The 20,491-nt window shown below is 44.6% G+C and overlaps 1 protein-coding gene across 1 annotated transcript; it reads right to left on the bottom strand.

Moving 5' to 3' along the window:
- Positions 1-1,900: 1,900 nt before the first annotated feature.
- On the bottom strand, positions 1,901-19,436 carry LOC111845602 (neuronal acetylcholine receptor subunit alpha-7-like). The gene is made up of 10 exons (XM_023815138.2): positions 19,229-19,436; positions 15,292-15,431; positions 14,518-14,562; positions 10,237-10,346; positions 8,357-8,436; positions 6,588-6,755; positions 5,750-5,944; positions 3,530-3,616; positions 3,234-3,343; positions 1,901-2,989 (listed from the first exon to the last, which is right to left on the bottom strand). The coding sequence occupies exons 1-10, from the start codon at positions 19,287-19,289 to the stop codon at positions 2,459-2,461; spliced, it is 1,527 nt and encodes a 508-aa protein (XP_023670906.1). The 5' UTR covers positions 19,290-19,436; the 3' UTR covers positions 1,901-2,458.
- Between the last annotated feature and the right edge of the window lie 1,055 nt (positions 19,437-20,491).

Raw genomic sequence — 20,491 nt, 5'->3', positions numbered from 1 at the left:
GCCAATTTTTTACACTTGTGCAAATTGTGTGTGTGTGTGTGTGTGTGTGTGTGGGGTGGGGGGGGGGGTTACTGCTTATGAAACAAAGGAAATGTATATGTGGGTATATTATATTATATATACCATAAAATATAACCCTGTTATTCACTGAAAACAAAACACCTGTTTGAAAATGGTTCTGCTTGCTGGGCAGAAAAAGTACGGGAGACTCCGAATGGATACAGATTATGAGAAGCCATTCAAGGCCTTTTCATCTTTTGGCCCCCGGATGCATATCGATCCAGAAGCTGCAACACGACTCTGGAGGTACATCACAGATTCAGTCAGTGCAGCAGAACTGACAACAGCTTGATCAAAGGTAATCTGTTCTCCCTGCTGCAAATGCAGCACCTCTTACCAGCAAACGTGAAACTGCTTGCAGCTGGTCTGCTGTTGCGTTGTCTAGCTTACAGATCAGTATTTAATTAAACTCTTATGCGCCAATCCAGTCTAGCAGGGTGTCAGCAGCTTATGTGGGCATTTATACACATATGTATGAGTAAAATAATTAATATGGAAAGAGTTCCGTTTTCTTTCCACTTGAAATTAATCACCTAATTAAACAACTTCACTGTCACTGTTACATTTAACCAAATTGAAATGTATATGGCCACATCCATCATATTTTATTACCATCTACTTGCAGTCTTTCATTCTTTAAATGGCTTTTAAAGCACAGTTACTTTAATGTAAATGGTAAAATGTACAAGAAGATGAATTTCACATTTTGTTAATTAATGTTAATTTTTTCTCATTGTTGTCAATGGGGAAACCTCATCCAGCCACAGTACTAAGATGGGTCCTTCACAGGTAACTGAAAGCTTATTTTGATCATACATAGCGGCTCATTATACAAGAGAAGTAGGTTTCGCTCACGGATCTGTTAAAGGTCTTATTTGATCTCGGATCCTGAACAATCAGTGTCATTCTCACTGTTACCAGTAATGTGATGCGGATGTAATCACGTGACTGGCCCTGTCTCTCACTTCAACTCTGCTTAATTACCAATCATATTCACTTCTGCTTTTCTCTCAGACCCTGCAGAGCACAAGATGTCATTCACAGCTGTTTGTGCTGAAGCCAAGAGGCTGTTTGTACTTCATGCTCCTCCAAACTGTTTTGTTAAACCCATCTTCACTCCCTCACCCAAATAAATTCCTTAATTCTTCCTCCCCAGCCCCGTGGCACATTTTACACTTGCAAAACCCCCTGTACTTATTCCTGTTCCTAGGCACAATACCAGCCTGGTGGTATCACCACAATGGACCTACAGGAGGTTGGACCCTGGGGTCAGTTTCGCACACACTGCTGTTTGGATTAATATACACAAACAAAACTATAGCCAGCACTATTACGTTACCTCACATCAAGGTAAAGAAGGTATTTCTTAACATCTAGAAAAATACTTGTATTTTATTCACAAAAGCATTTGCATTTATGCATGCATACAAAAAGAAAAATACAAGGACTTCAGTGCTGCTCTTTGTTTAGACTAAAAGCGAAGAGGCAGTGGGACATACGGGCAACCACTGAGACACAGCTCGTTCACTCAGGTCCTATCCGGCTACATGACGGCTCACCGAGGTCAGACCAAACCGTAACGGATTTCCTGTTCCAGGCATTGCACTTGCTGTTGCTCTGTGGTGTCACAGACGGGGGCAAGTCCCAGAATTGCGGTGAAAATTTTTACCTCAAAGACACAGAATATGACACTATTACTGCAGGTGTTTGCATCATCGGAGTATGGGACAGAAAGGTCAGGTTTATATCATCAAAAGGGTTATTCAGGAGTGTTTTCCAGATAGGAAGTAGGAACAGTTCCGACACACGCTATTGTAAGAGTTAATAGGATTTGGCAATATAAATTAAACACATTTATTTTTAATAGAACACACAGATCAATATGTTTTGCTGAAACATTCGTATTGCTTACTCGAATGAATCTCTTCACTGCCACTACACTCCAGTTACTCGCATAGCTGTACTCCAAAGGTCAATAATGAAAAACAAGGGAAAATGCTCAATGCTTAAAGATTTTCCTTATTTAGGTTTAGAAAGGGAAGTTTTTTTAAGGTCTGTGGTCTTAAATCTAACGTTTATTACTCCTCACAGTCAAAAGCCAAAACTCAAACAATATTAAGGCCATTTTTAAAGGTTTTAGTAGGAAAGATTGACCCCACATCCCCGACCTGGATAAGCCATGGAATGACAGATAGAAGAACACTTTCCAATTACTTGTTTCTAAAATCAATATTCCCAGACCCACAATAATTAAATCATTGTAAACTAACTGCAAAATAACCTCCATTAAGCATAAAAATGCATTTATAAAGACATTTTTACCGTTTCTTGTTGATAGTGAGCACTTTTTTTGTAATAAATATAGATTCTCTTTTAATGAACTGAAAGACGCCCATGCTCAGGTAAAGAAGTCTTTGGAGATGGCTTCTACGAAATTGGGCGCAGACATCAGGATGCCAATAGTGCAGAGGATGGTGAAGACAGAGAAGGCCATCAGGCAGAGCCGGTCGATGACGGAGGCGGCAAATTTCCATTCGTTGCAGACGGACTCCTCCTCATCGTGCTCCCGAAAGCGCCTGGCGATGTAGCGCACCTCCTCCAGGATCTTGGCCAGGTCAGGGTCCCCGCTGGCGGTGGCAGAGGATTGGCTTCCAGGCAGCGGCAGATCCTCCTCGCCGGCAGCCAACAGCCGGCCGCAGATCACCCCGGAGTCGGGGGTGTTGGTGTGGGACACACTTTCCATGCGCCGGAAGCCGATGTAGAGCATGTTGCCGTTGGCGTACTGGGGCGGCCCGGTGCTGGCGTTCAGCTCCACGCTGGAGATGCTCCCACGGGGCCGCTTGTTGTGGCAGGCTGGCCGCACCCTGTCCTCTCCCGGCCGCTTCATTCTCATGAACCAGGCGCACCAGTTCAGCAGGACCACGCGCGTCTGTCCACACGAGGGAGACACAGCGAGAGTCAGGGGCCGCATAAACATGGGCGTCCCGCAAACAGGATTCCCAGGATGCTTGGCGGGATGGACGACAACTCCGATTCCGCATATTATTTGCAAACACCAAGTATCTTAAAATATAAAATGCTTTAACCTTCAGCACACACTCAAAACAGTCACCGATGTAGAACCACTGACATTCAGGGACCTAATGGATGGGGGGGGAGTGGGATTGGCTCACCCATTTTGGCATTTTTCCCCCGTCGGGATCATGGTGGTGATACTGTAACACCAAAACGGTAGCAATCACGGAGAGGCCGACGATGACCATGGTGGTGGCAAAGTACTGGGCTGTAATACAAAGACAAGCCCTTCACACTGTGTGCACGGAAAAGAGGGCAGATACAGCACGGCGTTTCAGTTCAAAGGAAGAGCGAAAATTTAACACCCTCATGATTTTCCTAATTTATCAGCTGTTCCTTTCTTTTATAAAAACACTGCAGAGTCTGGCAGAGCAAAGTGAAGAGAAATGCTCACCAATTAATGGCACAGAATCTGAGGTGGCCGGCATAATCTCAGCCACCAGCAGCATGAAGACGGTGAGCGAGAGCAGCACAGTGATTCCTGCAGGGAGACAAACAAGCCAGCTGCCAAACACAAACGACACCAGAACCTAAAAACATCTTCGCCTCACTTTTCTCATCAATCCATTTTTTCAGGTACCATGATTAATGATAATCTTATGTGGTGCTGCAGAAGAATTCAACAGGTCTATTTATTTTGTCGAAAAATGGCTGAATAGGGTAAAAACGATTTAGAATTCCTACATTTGGCAGCACTTTCTATAAGGAATAGATTTTCAAACTCCCACTGTGGATGTGGGTTCTCTGTAATCTCATGTGAGATTTTTTAATTAAGTGTCAAGCACTGCAGGGTACTGCAATATTAAGGGGTTCTGATCTGTTGAACACAGCTATGCTTACTGGGGACACTCCTTATCGTTACCATGCGCTGTTAGGCCGCCGTTGACTAGCGATGTAGGTAGGGTGCCGCTTCCACTCCTTATCGTTACCATGCGCTGTTAGGCCGCCGTTGACTAGCGATGTCGGTAGGGCGCCGCTTACACTCCTTATCGTTACCATGCGCTGTTAGGCCGCCGTTGACTAACGATGTCGGTAGGGCGCCGCTTACACTCCTTATCGTTGCCATGCGCTGTTAGGCCGCCGTTGACTAGCGATGTCGGTAGGGCGCCGTTTACACTCCTTATCGTTACCATGCGCTGTTAGGCCGCCGTTGACTAGCGATGTCGGTAGGGCGCCGCTTACACTCCTTATCGTTGACATGCGCTGTTAGGCCGCCGTTGACTAGCGATGTCGGTAGGGCGCCGCTTACACTCCTTATCGTTGACATGCGCTGTTAGGCCGCCGTTGACTAGCGATGTCGGTAGGGCGCCGTTTACACTCCTTATCGTTGCCATGCGCTGTTAGGCCGCCGTTGACTAGCGATGTCGGTAGGGCGCCGCTTACACTCCTTATCGTTACCATGCGCTGTTAGGCCGCCGTTGACTAGCGATGTCGGTAGGGCGCCGCTTACACTCCTTATCGTTGCCATGCGCTGTTAGGCCGCCGTTGACTAGCGATGTCAGTAGGGCGCCGTTTACACTCCTTATCGTTCACATGCGCTGTTAGGCCGCCGTTGACTAGCGATGTCGGTAGGGCGCCGCTTATACTCCTTATCGTTACCAGGCGCTGTTAGGCCGCTGTTGACTAGCGATGTCGGTAGGGCGCCGCTTACACTCCTTATCGTTACCAGGCGATGTTAGGCCGCCGTTGACTAGCGATGTCGGTAGCGGGCTGCTTAATGACTTTGGCTTATGACCCGAAGATGGATCCCAGCCCCAGTGGGAGCTCTGCTGTTGTTCCCATGAGCAAAGTTCTTCCCGCAAAATCCTTATATTCAGGTGCCCCCTAATTGGCCTTGGTTCCCGGTGTCCATGCAGACGGCATCTCCTCACAATATCCTGCCCTGCCGTGGCTCCTCAGCCTTCCCAGTGGCATTGAGTCCATCCATCTTGATGCTTCATCATCTCTTCCACGTTTGCCTTCAGGTTTTCGAGGCATTATGCTCTTTTCCAATACCATATTCTGACCAATTCTGACCTTTGTTTGGAATTACACATTAGTTACTCATGTTTCTGACACACATTCTTTACTGATCATTGGCTGATACTTTTGCTGGATGTTAGGAATTCCTCTTTGAAGAGTTTTAGTTGATCGTAGCCTTTTAAATTAGAAAAAACCTTTTGAGATTTATGGCAATCATGGTCCACAAGTCTAGGTCAGCTGTACTTTTCATACATTGCTTTCTACTCTGAAACCAGAGACTTTTTCAGGCTGACTCACACTGCCGACTTTAATCAAGGTAATATCAAAGGAAAACAAATTTCCCTATGAAGAAACCACAAAACAGCTCAGCCTGATACCTACTATGGTTTTTCTCTTTAAACCTCCTAAGTCCCTGAAATCGGCCCATAAGGCTGTTACTGTGTATCAGTGGTTCTGCAGGCTACTAGCCTTCAAAGGCAGCTAAAGCAGGGAGACTTCACAACACTTCGGTACTGCAAAAGAGCAAATTTGTACTTAGGTCCTTCTTAAATCACAAAAAAAAAATGATGTGGAATATGGTGCGTAATGCTTTGATTCTATTACTGCCATCAGACACTGGCTTTGAGAAGAGAAACCAGTGTTCCCAACTCACCAAGGGAGATCTTCTCTCCAGAGTCTGCAGGCAGCAGGAATACCAGCAGTGCCAAGGTGGAGATGAGCACGCAGGGGATGAGTAAGTTCAGGCCGTAGTAGAGGGTGCGTCTGCGCATCACCACGGTGAAGGTCACGTCGGGGTAGGGCTCCTTGCAGCAATCGTAGAACTTCTCGTTTCTACGCCCCGGGACCTCTGCATCACGGAACATTTTTTTAAAAGAAGCTATTTATTTAAAAAATGTAATGCATCATCATCTTCTATAAATGCTTACCCAGTACAGAGCATCACCGTGCCTGGAGCCTATCGCAGAGGACATGAGGATGTGGAACATTCTAGATGGGATGCCAGTCCTTCGTAGGGTGCACACTCACACTCAGACACAATGGGCAGTTTAGAGATGAATTCATGTAGCCCCATGATTATGGACAATTATGCACAGTGCCACCCCCCAAAAAACGCGTAACTATTTCAAGTGGCTATTCTCAATATGAATTACATTTAGAAGATGTAGCGTCAGAAAACAGGTTTGTCTTGCATGCTTGAAAAAGATATTTACATTGCAATACTCCTCAACTCTAATCTCTGTTCCTCAATTCAGCAGTTTCATCATAGTAAACCAGATACAAAAAAAAACAACAAAAAGTTAATGCATATGTGTCTCAGAGTGAGTTATTACTTTACAGATGTTTATAGTGTTTCATTATCAGACACTTAAACCCTCACAACTTCATTACCAGCAATTGAAATATAAGAAACATCAATTTTAGGTATCTCTTGATAATAATATCAGCCAGAAAAATGAATATCCGAACAATTTGGGAAGGCAAGATCTCACCTACTAGGTCCCACTCCCCATTGGGAATGTATCCTGTGAGGTCAGCCTCCAGCATCTGCAGGTCCAGCGACCACCCTCCGTAAGTCCAGGAGCCAAATTTGAGATCACATCTCTGAACATCAAATGGAAACCAACGCACATCGATGTAGCAGGTGCTTTTGAAGATCCCTGAGAAGATGCAACCAGAAGTGTGGTAGATGCAGTCAGCTTGATATCAGTATGATATGTTATGTACATACTGAGCATTTGATAAAAATCGATATGCTACAAATGTTTTAATATTTTAGTTTTATTCCAGATTCCTTCTGTTTGCTCATCATTACTGGATATTCCCTGTTCTTGTGCTGCACTTAGATTCAGCTCCTTCCCAGTTTGGCCTGTGTGATGCAGGGTTCCAGGTTTGGACACAGCTCTCCCCCCACAACAATCTTGCACTTATTTCTGGTCATTCACTGGAAGCTCAGCCCAGCTGCTAAGCTGCTTGCCTCACACCTGTAGGCCCATTGTGTCATCTGCTGAGGATGGCGGCTCCAGCCAAATGAACAAATGAAGATGGAAATCTAAATTAACACAAAACGCTTGCTTTTCTAAAAATTCAGTCTCACGGAAAACATTTTAACGCCGTTGCCGTTAATCATTTCTATCCTGTGTATTCTTACTGGGCAGGACACGGCTTCCAGAAAGGGCCAATGCACAAACAACTAGGAACTTTTCAGCATGACATACCACTTCATACTTCTGTTTTTGCACAGTAAGGAAAATGCTAACAGAAATGCTCCACACCCTACTGGTAATAACTAATTCTGGCAGATATTTGGATTCTTCTTTTGATTAATGCGACCAAGGAAGAGCAGAGATTCAGTGCCCATCAGTCTGACAAGCATCTTTATGCAAGGCAAGTCACACTAGGGACACTTGTGGGCCAGCAGGGACTAAATCATGTGCTGCTGGCAGAAATGAGCAGAACTCATAATACATCCTGCTAGTCTAAGTGCAAGACCAGCTCAGGTGTCACACCTCGGTACATAAACGGGTCACACCGGTCGTGCTCCTTGGGGATGGAATAAAAAAACATGCATTCTGCCATCTGTAAGGGGAATTTTCTGCACTTTGTCCCAAAATATTCTTAAAATTAAGTAAAGATGACACGTAGAATTTATAAGGCATGCACAAGAACTTTCCTCTGGGATCACCCACCTTATCTCATCTGGTCTTCTCTTATCTTAAATCAATGCCTCATAGGTGGGGGTTAGGAGCACGCGCTGATTCAGCGCATTCACACCCACCATACAACGAACCACCTCAGGGAGGAGAACCCGAGTGAAGCCGTGCAGCAGGTGACACCTCAGCACCACACTAGTCCAAATGGAACAGTGTGAGTGTTTTCTGGTGGCTGGAGTGCCGATCCTGCCACTAACCCCCAAACTTTTCCTGAAAGTTGGTGGACCTGCTTGCAGGGCTGGATGTAGGTTAACGTCATACCCAAGATGATGCAATTGCAGGTTAAGGGCCTTGCTAAGGGCCCAGCAGAGTAGAATCACTCTGGGCATTTACGGGATTGGAACCGGCAACCTTCCAATTGCCAGGACAGGTCCTTAGCCTCAGAGCTGCCACTCCGCCAACACAATGCCTCATACACAGGGAAGAAAAAATTCTAATAATGGATTTGACCTAAAGGGGTAAAATACTTGTACAAGTATTTATACCTACTGAAGATGGATCCCTGATAACTGAAATATTATGCTAGCAGCAGCAGAGCAGGGTCCTACCTGGGGGAAGGTACTGACAATGCCCAGAGGAGTTGATGAGGACATTGGTGTGAAAGGTGGCATCAAACCTCTCATCAGCACTGTGGGGGACATATCAGATGGTGGCGTTTAAGTCAATGGACAAGCTGAACCATGTTATTGTGCAGATTTAACAGGGGTCAGTGACTGTGTGGATTTAATGAGGGACAGTAACTGTGTGGATTTAATGAGGGACAGTTACTGTGCGGATTTAACGAGGGACAGTGACTGTGTGGATTTAATGAGGGACAGTAACTGTGTGGATTTAATGAGGGACAGTTACTGTGCGGATTTAACGAGGGATAGTGACTGTGTGGATTTAATGAGGGACAGTAACTGTGTGGATGTAATGTGGACAGTTACTGTGTGGATTTAATGAGGGACAGTTACTGTGCGGATTTAATGAGGGACAGTTACTGTGCGGATTTAATGAGGGACAGTAACTGTGTGGATGTAATTAGGGACAGTTACTGTGCGGATTTAACGAGGGACAGTAACTGTGTGGATGTAATGAGGGACAGTGACTGTGTGGATTTAATGAGGGACAGTTACTGTGCGGATTTAATGAGGGACAGTTACTGTGCGGATTTAATGAGGGACAGTTACTGTGTGGATTTAATGAGGGACAGTAACTGTGTGAATGTAATGAGGGACAGTTACTGTGCGGATTTAACGAGGGACAGTGACTGTGTGGATGTAATGAGGGACAGTGACTGTGTGGATTTAATGAGGGACAGTTACTGTGCGGATTTAATGAGGGACAGTTACTGTGCGGATTTAATGAGGGACAGTTACTGTGCGGATTTAATGGGGGACAGTCAATGTGCGGATTTGATGGGGGACAGTTATGCAACTGATTGCTTAGCACTCCACATAAAACAAAGCATTTCCCTGAAGTGACTACAGTTTACAAACAGAAATGACTGACAACAGCACAAAATCTTACTCCTCCAGGTAATAATGTATCTGTTAACATTCACAGAACAACACAAACACCAAATGACAGATAATAGCTTCCTAACATGGGTGAAAAGGATCATTTCCCAGATAACTAATTTTGATAGCAAGGTAATTTATTGTCAATAGAAAGGAACAATCAGCTATATCCCATTGCACAAGTGGACAATATTATCAGAATGCAGGTCAATTTTCCTTGAGCTATTTGCTTGAATCATATTACAAATGTAAAATTCAAAACCTGGAACAGGAGCATGAATAATTTGCTGGGGGACATTATAAATGTACTGACTTAACATTTTAGTTCTAATTACATTGAGAGCAAATCCTGAGAAGCAGGACACGATGCGCGTCCTGTGTGGCTATAAATTTCATAATTGTCATTAGACAGTTTTGCGTGAATGTTGGAACACATCAGGAATGGATGATTTATGCAAAAGTAATCAAGTAACAAGACACATATCCTGGCGGAGAAAGTCATTTTAAGGGAATGATTACCAGAAACCTATGGATTTCAATATACTGTTTTACTTTTCAATGGTTAAAATGTGAGTTAAAAGTTACCGAGAATAATTCCAGCTGAAAAAACTCACTCCAACAGCCAATAATCAGCGCAATCTACTCAGCAGCACAGAACCAGCTAATAAGACAATTACAAGCGAGGCTCACCACAGTCTTGCTCATTACACAGCAGAGACATCATTTGCATTTATATATTCTTCATGCACTCATAAGCATATGCACCAATTAATCAACCAACACAGTAGGTCATTTGTATGCCACCGTTATGGAAACAAATGACTCTGAGCTTTGTCAGACGGCGCTTGTCACTTGGTATTTCTTAAGCACGGGTCACGCTGCATGCGAGGACGAGGATCTTGTGGCTGTGCCTGGTCCCCACCTACCTGTTATACATCAGGATGTCTGGCTTCCAGATCAGGCTGTCAGGAAACCTCACGCTACTCACACCAGGGTATGCTGAGGCATTCCACTGCAGATAGTAATCCTGCCAGTACTGCGAAATGAAAGGACCAATAGTAAACAAATGAATAAAATTGTAAATTAGAAATTGTATTATGGCCTAAGGCTTTCCAATTAATTAAGTCTGCGCCCCAGTCCACTAAGCACATTTTTATTGGAGTCATATTTCAGTACGACACGGAGCCATTGTAAAAGTCGGCTTCGAACAGTAACGGCGTCGTCCACAGTGTATTATCACTTAGTAGGTTATTGGGCTGGGAGTGAAACACTGAGGTCAAATGGCTGCAACAATGTCGCTGAGACAAACACCGGAAAGAGCTCTGGCATTAAGGTCTATTACATGACCAGATCTGGCACTGATAAGACAAACAAGCATCACATCTGTGTTATCTATTCATCCCTTTCATCTCTATCCTTGAAAAAAAAAGTATTTTATTATTCTCCATAAACCATTACCCACTGATAATATTTTATAGCAGAATCAGATAAATCCATGAACTCTGATATCACAATAGGCTGTCTAATTTAAGTATATTTAACTATCTTTGTAGACTATCTGCATAATTTTAAATGAGGGAACTTCAGTTGAACATGAAATATTTTTTAAAGCAATCAGTTATTTAGTAATTGACTATTAATATAAACATTTGCCTCACTATGTTTTGGATTTATACTTAAAATACAGTATAGCAAAACATGGGCAGACTTGGGAAAACATCACACATCCCGTAATTATATTAATTTATGAATGAAACAATTTTGGGGGTGTGAACAGGGGCGTGGGGGGGGACATGCACTCATGTAATGTATTTTTTTTTTCTATAGATAAGAAAGAAATGCGACCAGTAACTGTCTGTAAACACAAAGACATTGCAGAAGCAGCATGTTTGCCTTGGAATGAGTGCAGAAAGTCAGTTTATTAACAACGGTGAATATGCAGTCTGTCGACAGTCGTCTCTGTCACTGCATATTATAATTTATGCTTATGTCCCCAGAGATGTGATACTCTCTATCTACTTTGCATTATTTGGAGTGGCCGTCAGCTGAGCCGTGGGATATTTCTGCTTCGGGTTTACAAATGCAAATAAGTCTCATGCTGAACAGCCTGCGACAGCACAGTGCCCTGCCCCTCCAACCCATCAGGCAACGTTAGGCACTGTATTACAAACACTCTCCCTCCTGCTTTTCACAAGCTCGCCATTCTCGCTTTTTAACAGCCAGCCATATGTTTTTTTGCTTGGAAAATGCACTGCCCCTCTTCCTTACGAACAGACAAACTGGACAACTCACACCATCATAAATTCACATTCCTTAACATCCTCTAAAGAAGGGCAGATAACTAAGGGTTTCCGTCCGCTAAGCAAAACAAACAACAACAACAATAATAAGAGGTAGCTGGCAATAAAATGGACGAGTTCTCAATGGCCACCAGGAAGCATGTGCAGTACGAGCTCTGTGGCCCTGATGCACTGCAGGAAAACCTGTCTCTGCAGTCGCACTGGACGGCTGGTTCATGTGGACAGAAATAAAAGCCAACAGGAGGTGGATTGCAGCTTTTGTGAATGAGAAACGGTGCAACTCAGGACATATCTGAGTAAGACCACAGTACGTGGAACTGCGCACTGCAGGACTGTGGCTGTATTACATGCCGCGGGGATCTCGAACGCTCTCGTTTTGGCTGTGCATGCACTCCCACTGACAGTAATTACCGCCAATTCACCACCAACCATCGAAGTGCTTTTATTGATGTTTCTGGAAACTTCAGTCATGTTTGACTCTGCTCCGCCCTCACCAGTTTTTATCCGTTTGTGGACTGGACCACTAGGGGAACCGGGATCCTGGACCCTGTTACACACCAAAGCTAAGGAGGCTAAACGTCATCGCTCTAGCAAGCCTGGGCAGTTATATTTACAATATGGGACCTTACCCCAGTGATCGACAGGTCGACCTTTCAGACATTACTAGTCAATCAGGAAAGTCAGACCATCCCAATCCCTGTGGAGTGTCCCTGCTGGGAGGTGCAATATTCTCACATGCTTACTGTGTTCCCTACAGCGATGGCAGCATTATCACAAGACAGGCGTCCTCGGATATGACCCTCGATTCCAAATCCAGGCCTTGTTTTCTGTTCCCCCAGGCAGTTAGTGGCCATAAGTGGAAATTAGCGGGAGAACACTTTAAAACAAATTTGAGGAAGGCTTTACCTGTGAACCAGGTGTGAAGCCTCTGTGGCCAATCAGAATCAGTAATTATTAAACTAACTGCCTGGGAGAACAGAAAACAAGGCCTGGATTTGGAATTGAGGGCCAGATTCAAGGAGGCCTGTCTTGTGATAACTCTGCCAGTAAGCATGTGAGAATGTTGCACCTCCCACCAGGAACACTGTAAAGGGGGGAGAAGTTATGACAATTCCAAGGGCCCAAAGGAGCTACAGGGGCCCTAAAATATTGGGAACCTTATTGGTTTGGTCTGGGTTGGGGGTCTAATATGATATGCTGTCATGGGGCCCAAAATGTCTAGCAGTGCCCCTGACTCCCACAAGAGCCGAACCATAAAAAAGCAGATTTAACCTTCTGATCATTCCAAGCCTTGAAAACAAAAATAAAACCATCAACAATGTTATTGATTAGGACATTATTTCACATAACATCACATCCATTTTGCTGAAATACACCATTAGCTTAAAGCCCACTGCTGCACAACCTTGGCCTTCAGCAGAAAGATGCGAAGCCAAGATGCAGCTTAGAAGCTCATCCCACTAGCACTACTACAGCTCAGAAGCTCATCCCGCTAACACTACTACAGCCCAGAAGCTCATCCCGCTAACACTACTACAGCTCAGAAGCTCATCCCGCTAACACTACTACAGCCCAGAAGCTCATCCCGCTAACACTACTACAGCCCAGAAGCTCATCCCGCTAACACTACTACAGCCCAGAAGCTCATCCCGCTAACACTAATACAGCCCAGAAGCTCATCCCGCTAACACTAATACAGCCCAGTGCTGCCCCAGAGAAACAGCACCTACACTAACAACCAACCAAATTATAACTGACCAAAAAAATACTATATTAGTCATAAAACATTTTATGCAAAATGTGCTGTGAGGCCTGTCAAAGGTGGGGCACCACAGCAAAATGCAGACTGCAGAAAGCCACCGGAGATTCATTGAAGCATCGCGTGAGCCACATTAGAAGTCAACAGGACATTTTTAAAATGTCATTTGTTTTCTTTACATTGCTTAGAGGTAACTCGTTAATGTGTAATCCACCATTGTGGCCAATGTCCTGTAAAACAAGGCACCCGAAAGCACACCATCATTTCGGTGCTGGTGAAGGAGGCCCAGTGCGTTACTCAGGATAGATCTCCCAGAATCGGACGCCATCTTGTGAAGAAGGCAAACAGCGTAGTCAGGGATGGCACCCATCCCGCTGTGCCCTGTTTGAGGCGCTGCCATCTGGCAAATGGTTCAGGACAATTAAAACCAGAACAAACAAACTGAAAAACAGTTTTTATTCCTGGGCTGTGGCCTGTCTCAAAGCCCTCTTACAGAGCAAACAAGAACTTCAATAAATCTGCACTAAAAGCCCCTTTTACACTGCAGCTAGATTCTTGTGCTGTTTTTGCTTATTTATCTTAATGATGCTATTCATTATGCTCTTGCCTTTAGTTTGTGTTGTTTTATGATATTTATCTGGGGGTCTTATTTTTATTTTTTATCTTTGTTAGAACTGTTTTAATGATCAGAGAGCAGCAAAACAGTGTTTCATTGTACTGAATGTATAATGACAATAAAGTTTCATTCATTCATAGATTCATTCATTCATTCATTCCTTTTGCATTAGTCTGAATACTTTTCACCACAAACAGGGCCTGTTGAGTGTTTCCTTTGAATGCTGGAACATTTTTCCAGTTCATCATTAACATTTTAATTTTCTTAATGCAGATGACTGTCAGTGCCTTAGCTGGCGATGAAGCCAGGGGCGGGGCTGTCTAGACTAGCTCAACTTCATTGCTGCAGTTTTTTATTTTGGATAAAGGTCAAAACCATCACAGCTCATTGCATTAGCTGTCATTCCCACCGGCACTCATTTTAAAAGCTGCATTTTCAGTATTTTCGGGGTACAAATGATGCTTTGTCAGTGACTCCTCAGAAAATAGTATCATCGAAAAATGCGGTGAAAACAGGAAGCAAGATGTCTTACCAGCTGTAGCCAGATGTTAGCTGTAAAAACCTGGTTCTTCTCATCCTGCAACATACAGCAAACAATGGGAAGCTGCTGGGGGACAGTGCAGGCTTGAGCCACATTTAGACTAATGGTACTTTTTAGCGAGGGTACGGCTTGGGTTACGGTTCGGGTATGGCCCGGGCACAGCGAGGGTACGGCTTGGGGTACGGTTCGGGTATGGCCCGGGCACAGCGAGGGTACGGCTCGGGGTACAGTTCGGGTATGGCCCGGGCACAGGGAGGATACGGCTTGGGGTACGGTTCGGGTATGGCCCGGGCACAGCGAGGGTACGGCTCGGGGTACGGTTCGGGTATGGCCCGGGCACAGGGAGGATACGGCTTGGGGTACGGTTCGGGTATGGCCCGGGCACAGCGAGGGTACGGCTTGGGGTACGGTTCGGGTATGGCCCGGGCACAGGGAGGGTACGGCTTGGGGTACGGTTTAGGTAAGGCCCGGGCACAGCGAGGGTACAGCTCAGATACGGTTTGGGTATGGCCCGGGCACAGCGAGGGTATGGCTCGGGTATGGCCCGGGCACAGCAAGGGTATGGCTCGGGTATGGCCCGGGCACAGCTCGGGCACAGCTCGGGTATGGCTCGGGTATGGCCCGGGCACAGCGAGGGTATGGCTGAGGCTGAGGCTGAATTCCTGTACTTTCTTGTTGCCAGTGGCTTTTCCTACATGTCTCCCATGCTGGATTTATAAGGTCAGCTCCACGCATTGACACTGATCTATGGGCACAATAACTCACCACGTCCATGATCTGCATGAGGCTGAAGCTGAAGTAGACCGTTAGGGAGTGGGAGTCATTAAACACTGGCCTCTCCAGCGAGTTGTAATTTTTCATCAACTCTTGATACAGCCTCCGTTGATGCTCCCCTTGCAGAGACACTGGGAGGAGGGAATGAAGCGAGGTAGACAGGAGCACAGTAACAGCTGCATAGTGTCAAAACTGCCTCTGGAGCAGAGCCTCACTCACGGTGTGTGTGCATGACTGTGTGTATGTGTGTGCATGTGTCTGGACTGTGTGTATGTGTGTGCATGTGTCTGGACTGTGTGTATGTGTGTGCATGTGTCTGTGAGTGTGTGTCTGTAAGTGTGTGTGTGCATGAGTGTGTGAGAGTGTGAACGTGCCTATGCAGATATGTGTATACCTTTGAAATGCTAGAAAATCAATCTTTCTATCATAATTACCTTAAGTGATATTATAGTGAATTATAATTATAGTGAACAGACTTTTCCAAGTACATCGCGCCCCCCCCCCCAAAAAAAAAAATCCATAGGCAAACGCTAGAGAATATTTAAGGGGGGTGTACTTGCATTATCCTGTCTCAAGCCTTTTAATTGTCGGCAGAGCTTATACTGAGGGACGCTAAAAAGAGTGCCTGTTTAGAGAAAGACATGAAGAGAGGGACTGAAGGAGCTTACAAACGAGAACATACAGAACTGTCCAGCCAGCCAGCAGCTAATTCAGGAATTGAACAGTAACTGGTAATTGTTCTGTCATCAGAAATATACTTCCATTCTGAATCCATACTGGGAGGTCTTCGGACCTATAATTTCATTTACTCCATATTGTGGGGGAGAATTAATATAGGTGTTTTTCATATTGCCACAATACAAATTGCTATCAGCACAAAATGGCAAGAGGAGCTTTCAGAGTTTGAGAGTTTATTACTCTATATTGTATTTGAGAATAAAATATTGATCCCTGCTTGGTGTGGACTTTGACAGAAGTGGCACAGAGGCTAATTAGAAGCACACACATCTGAGTGAGAATATAACTCATGCAGAAAGACAGAAAGTTAAGCATTCATCAGGTCTTGCTTGCAAATGCAGGGCAGATAAAAATTCTAAATACCGCAGCAAATCGAGGAGAGATGACAGGTCCTAATCACTGTGTAACAGGAAGTGACTCTGCTCTGGCATGTGTACAATGTGAGGTGACAGATCTTAATCACCGTGTAACAGGAAGTGACTCTACTCTGGCATGCGTACAATGCGAGGTGATAGATCTTAATCACCGTGTAACAGGAAGTGACTCTACTCTGGCATGCGTACAATGCGAGGTGACAGATCCTAATCACTGTGTAACAGGAAGTGACTCTGCTCTGGCATGTGTACAATGCGAGGTGACAGATCTTAATCACCGTGTAACAGGAAGTGACTCTACTCTGGCATGCGTACAATGCGAGGTGACAGATCCTAATCACTGTGTAACAGGAAGTGACTCTGCTCTGGCATACGTACAATTCGAGGTGACAGATCCTAATCACTGTGTAACAGTAAGTGACTCTGCTCTGGCATGTGTACAATGCGAGGTAACAGATCCTAATCACTGTGTAATAGTAAGTGACTCTGCTCTGGCATGCGTACAATTCGAGGTGACAGATCTTAATCACCGTGTAACAGGAAGTGACTCTGCTCTGGCATACATACAATGCGAGGTGACAGATCCTAATCACTGTGTAATAGTAAGTGACTCTGCTCTGGCATACATACAATGCGAGGTGACAGATCCTAATCACTGTGTAACAGTAAGTGACTCTGCTCTGGCATACGTACAATTCGAGGTGACAGATCCTAATCACTGTGTAACAGGAAGTGACTCTGCTCTGGCATGTGTACAATGCGAGGTGACAGATCCTAATCACTGTGTAACAGGAAGTGACCCTGCTCTGGCATGTGTACAATGCGAGGTGACAGATCCTAATCACTGTGTAACAGGAAGTGACTCTGCTCTGGCATGTGTACAATGCGAGGTGATAGATCTTAATCACCGTGTAACAGGAAGTGACTCTACTCTGGCATGCGTACAATGCGAGGTGACAGATCCTAATCACTGTGTAACAGGAAGTGACTCTGCTCTGGCATGTGTACAATGCGAGGTGACAGATCTTAATCACCGTGTAACAGGAAGTGACTCTACTCTGGCATGCGTACAATGCGAGGTGACAGATCCTAATCACTGTGTAACAGGAAGTGACTCTGCTCTGGCATACGTACAATTCGAGGTGACAGATCCTAATCACTGTGTAACAGTAAGTGACTCTGCTCTGGCATGTGTACAATGCGAGGTAACAGATCCTAATCACTGTGTAATAGTAAGTGACTCTGCTCTGGCATGTGTACAATGCGAGGTGACAGATCCTAATCACTGTGTAATAGTAAGTGACTCTGCTCTGGCATGCGTACAATTCGAGGTGACAGATCTTAATCACCGTGTAACAGGAAGTGACTCTGCTCTGGCATACATACAATGCGAGGTGACAGATCCTAATCACTGTGTAATAGTAAGTGACTCTGCTCTGGCATACATACAATGCGAGGTGACAGATCCTAATCACTGTGTAACAGTAAGTGACTCTGCTCTGGCATACGTACAATTCGAGGTGACAGATCCTAATCACTGTGTAACAGGAAGAGACTCTGCTCTGGCATGTGTACAATGCGAGGTGACAGATCCTAATCACTGTGTAACAGGAAGTGACCCTGCTCTGGCATGTGTACAATGCGAGGTGACAGATCCTAATCACTGTGTAACAGTAAGTGACTCTGCTCTGGCATGTGTACAATCCGAGGTCACAGATCCTAATCTAAGCCTGACAATTTTTTCTGACAACTTTGTGTTTAACCCTCTGCGGTGACTCAACCATCCGGCGCACCCACATTAAGAATCTGTCAAGATTCCCATCACACAAAATTTTAGGCCACACATATAAATGCAAATAAATAATAATAATATTGGTATGTATGTTGTCACAGGGGGCCACTGTCCCCATTCCAGAACAGGCCACTGGCACAAGCAGAACACAAATCCAGCTTTTGATGCTGTTTCTCTGACACTCCGTCATACGATTACTAATACTGACACATTGCTCTGATGTTGTCCAAAAATTGCCACTATGCACATCTCACACAAGTGTTCCTGTCACTGAAATGTAGCATTTAACTACTGAAATTGCAACAAATAAGATTTTATGGTTTAAAACCATTAATGATGCCCCAAGTAAACGTAGGCTATCTGACTGTGCAGTAATATGAGTTAACATTAAAAATGAATCATTTAACATAGTACACTGCCACAATTTATCATTTAATATAATGCTATTGTATTCTGTTTTGAAGCTGGAAAAGTATACTACTTAGCAAAAACAACTATCATGAAGAAATTGATAATACTACAGTACACTTTAGTACTCTGCCGTCTCCTAAGTGCAGCGGGCTGCGCCGGACGCCCGGTAAACAAGGCGAGAACCATTACAGGGGAAAAAAACTCTTCATTTAAATTGCATGAACTTGATTTGACAGTAATGCGTGTCCTGTGTGGCTAACTTGATTTTAATTAATTGATTCAAAACAAAGAATACATGTCTTTTATGTTGTTGTGTATCTGATGTGCAATGTCTAAGACGTAAACATCACGCAATAAAATAAAGAATGAATGAGATGAATAACAGCTGATTGTATCCTTTAAGGCTAAACATTAAAATTCAAGAAGGCGTAGCGCAGCCCGCACGGAAGGACCGAGTGAGGCAGCTTCAGTCATCTTCTTTTTCCATAGAAAAACTGAATAGAATATGTGCGTTAGACAGGTGCATGCATGCCGAATATAAAGAGAAAACGTGCGGTGACCGCATCGAATAACCTGGTGAAGGCGTTTAATTTAAAAGGCATGCAAATCCTACCGTTAAGCAAACAGGCAGTGAATATAAGATAGAAAGCAAAATTCCCAGTCCGAGCCTCCATGACATACAGAGAAAATATTTAGTTTTATCAGTGACAATGGTCAAAATGTAAGCTGTTAAAGATTACTTTTCAAAGAATGAACAATCATCCGACAACTCATTCCGGTTTAATCAAGGTTGCGACATCCATTCACGGCTCGGAGCGATCAAATAACGAGGCAGGACACGGGGGAGGGGGCAGTCTGCACTTGTGAGCAAATGGGGGTTATGGTCCCTCCTCCCTTTGGGCTTACGCTTAAATAGGGGAATTAGTTCTAAAAAAATATAGCTTGTCATATATAGTTCACCTCTGCCTTTTAACAAAGCCGTAGTCTATCAAGAGACCAGAAATATTCTGAACACTTGCCGGAATGCATAGCCTTTTAATGAGTATGTCTGACTTCTGCAGTGTTCCATTTAACATTCATTTAAATGAGGTGGATAGCTATTAAATAAAAATGCACAAATCACCTGGAAAGCTATCTTATGGTCAGTGCCTGCACATTAAACCAACACTGACAAAGGCACCCTGTCATGGTAGGGCGACATGAGACTGGGTTTAAGCTTCCGTAGGTAGGGGATCATTGGACTGACTTTAAGGTTCATTAGGCTGGAAAGCAAAGCTGATACAAGCAATCTGATTCCTGTGTATTTTGTGCAATAAAACCGTAGCTGCTTAAACGTGTATTTAGACACATAAATTAATAAGAAAGGGGACAAAACCTAAGTTTTTCACCTACTAAAATCTTTATATTATACATCTATCACGCCTCAGACGCAGTGCTTACGATTTATTAGCCTTCACAAAACAAAATATGTTATAGAACACCTCGACCTCGGCCGTCCTTCTATCACATCAGGTCTTCTGCCCCGAGACCAACAGCCCCAACACTGCTGGAAACAGGGAATCAGGGGAACTCACACCACTGACTGGGTGGGTGGCTCCAGGATGAGATGAAGCAGAAGGCAGACACATTCGCAGAGGAGCAGGAGAACCTGGGAACCTAAAAGGGGCAAGGCCACTAAACCCCCCGAAGACAGGACACCAATGCAATCGCCCCCAGCCCAGAGCAGACACGATTACCTGATCAGTAACCTGGGGGCAGTAACATGGGGGCAGTAACCTGGGGGCAGGACTGGGCTTGTTTTTGCTTCTCCCAAACAGACATGACCACACTGATATCAGTACTCTGCAGGGCCTGTAACACGAAGCGAGATTTGTTA

The sequence above is a fragment of the Paramormyrops kingsleyae genome, chromosome 11 (genome assembly GCF_048594095.1).
Source record: "Paramormyrops kingsleyae isolate MSU_618 chromosome 11, PKINGS_0.4, whole genome shotgun sequence".
Classification (NCBI taxonomy): Eukaryota; Metazoa; Chordata; class Actinopteri; order Osteoglossiformes; family Mormyridae; genus Paramormyrops; species Paramormyrops kingsleyae.
This window is presented reverse-complemented; position numbering and strand designations above follow the sequence as displayed.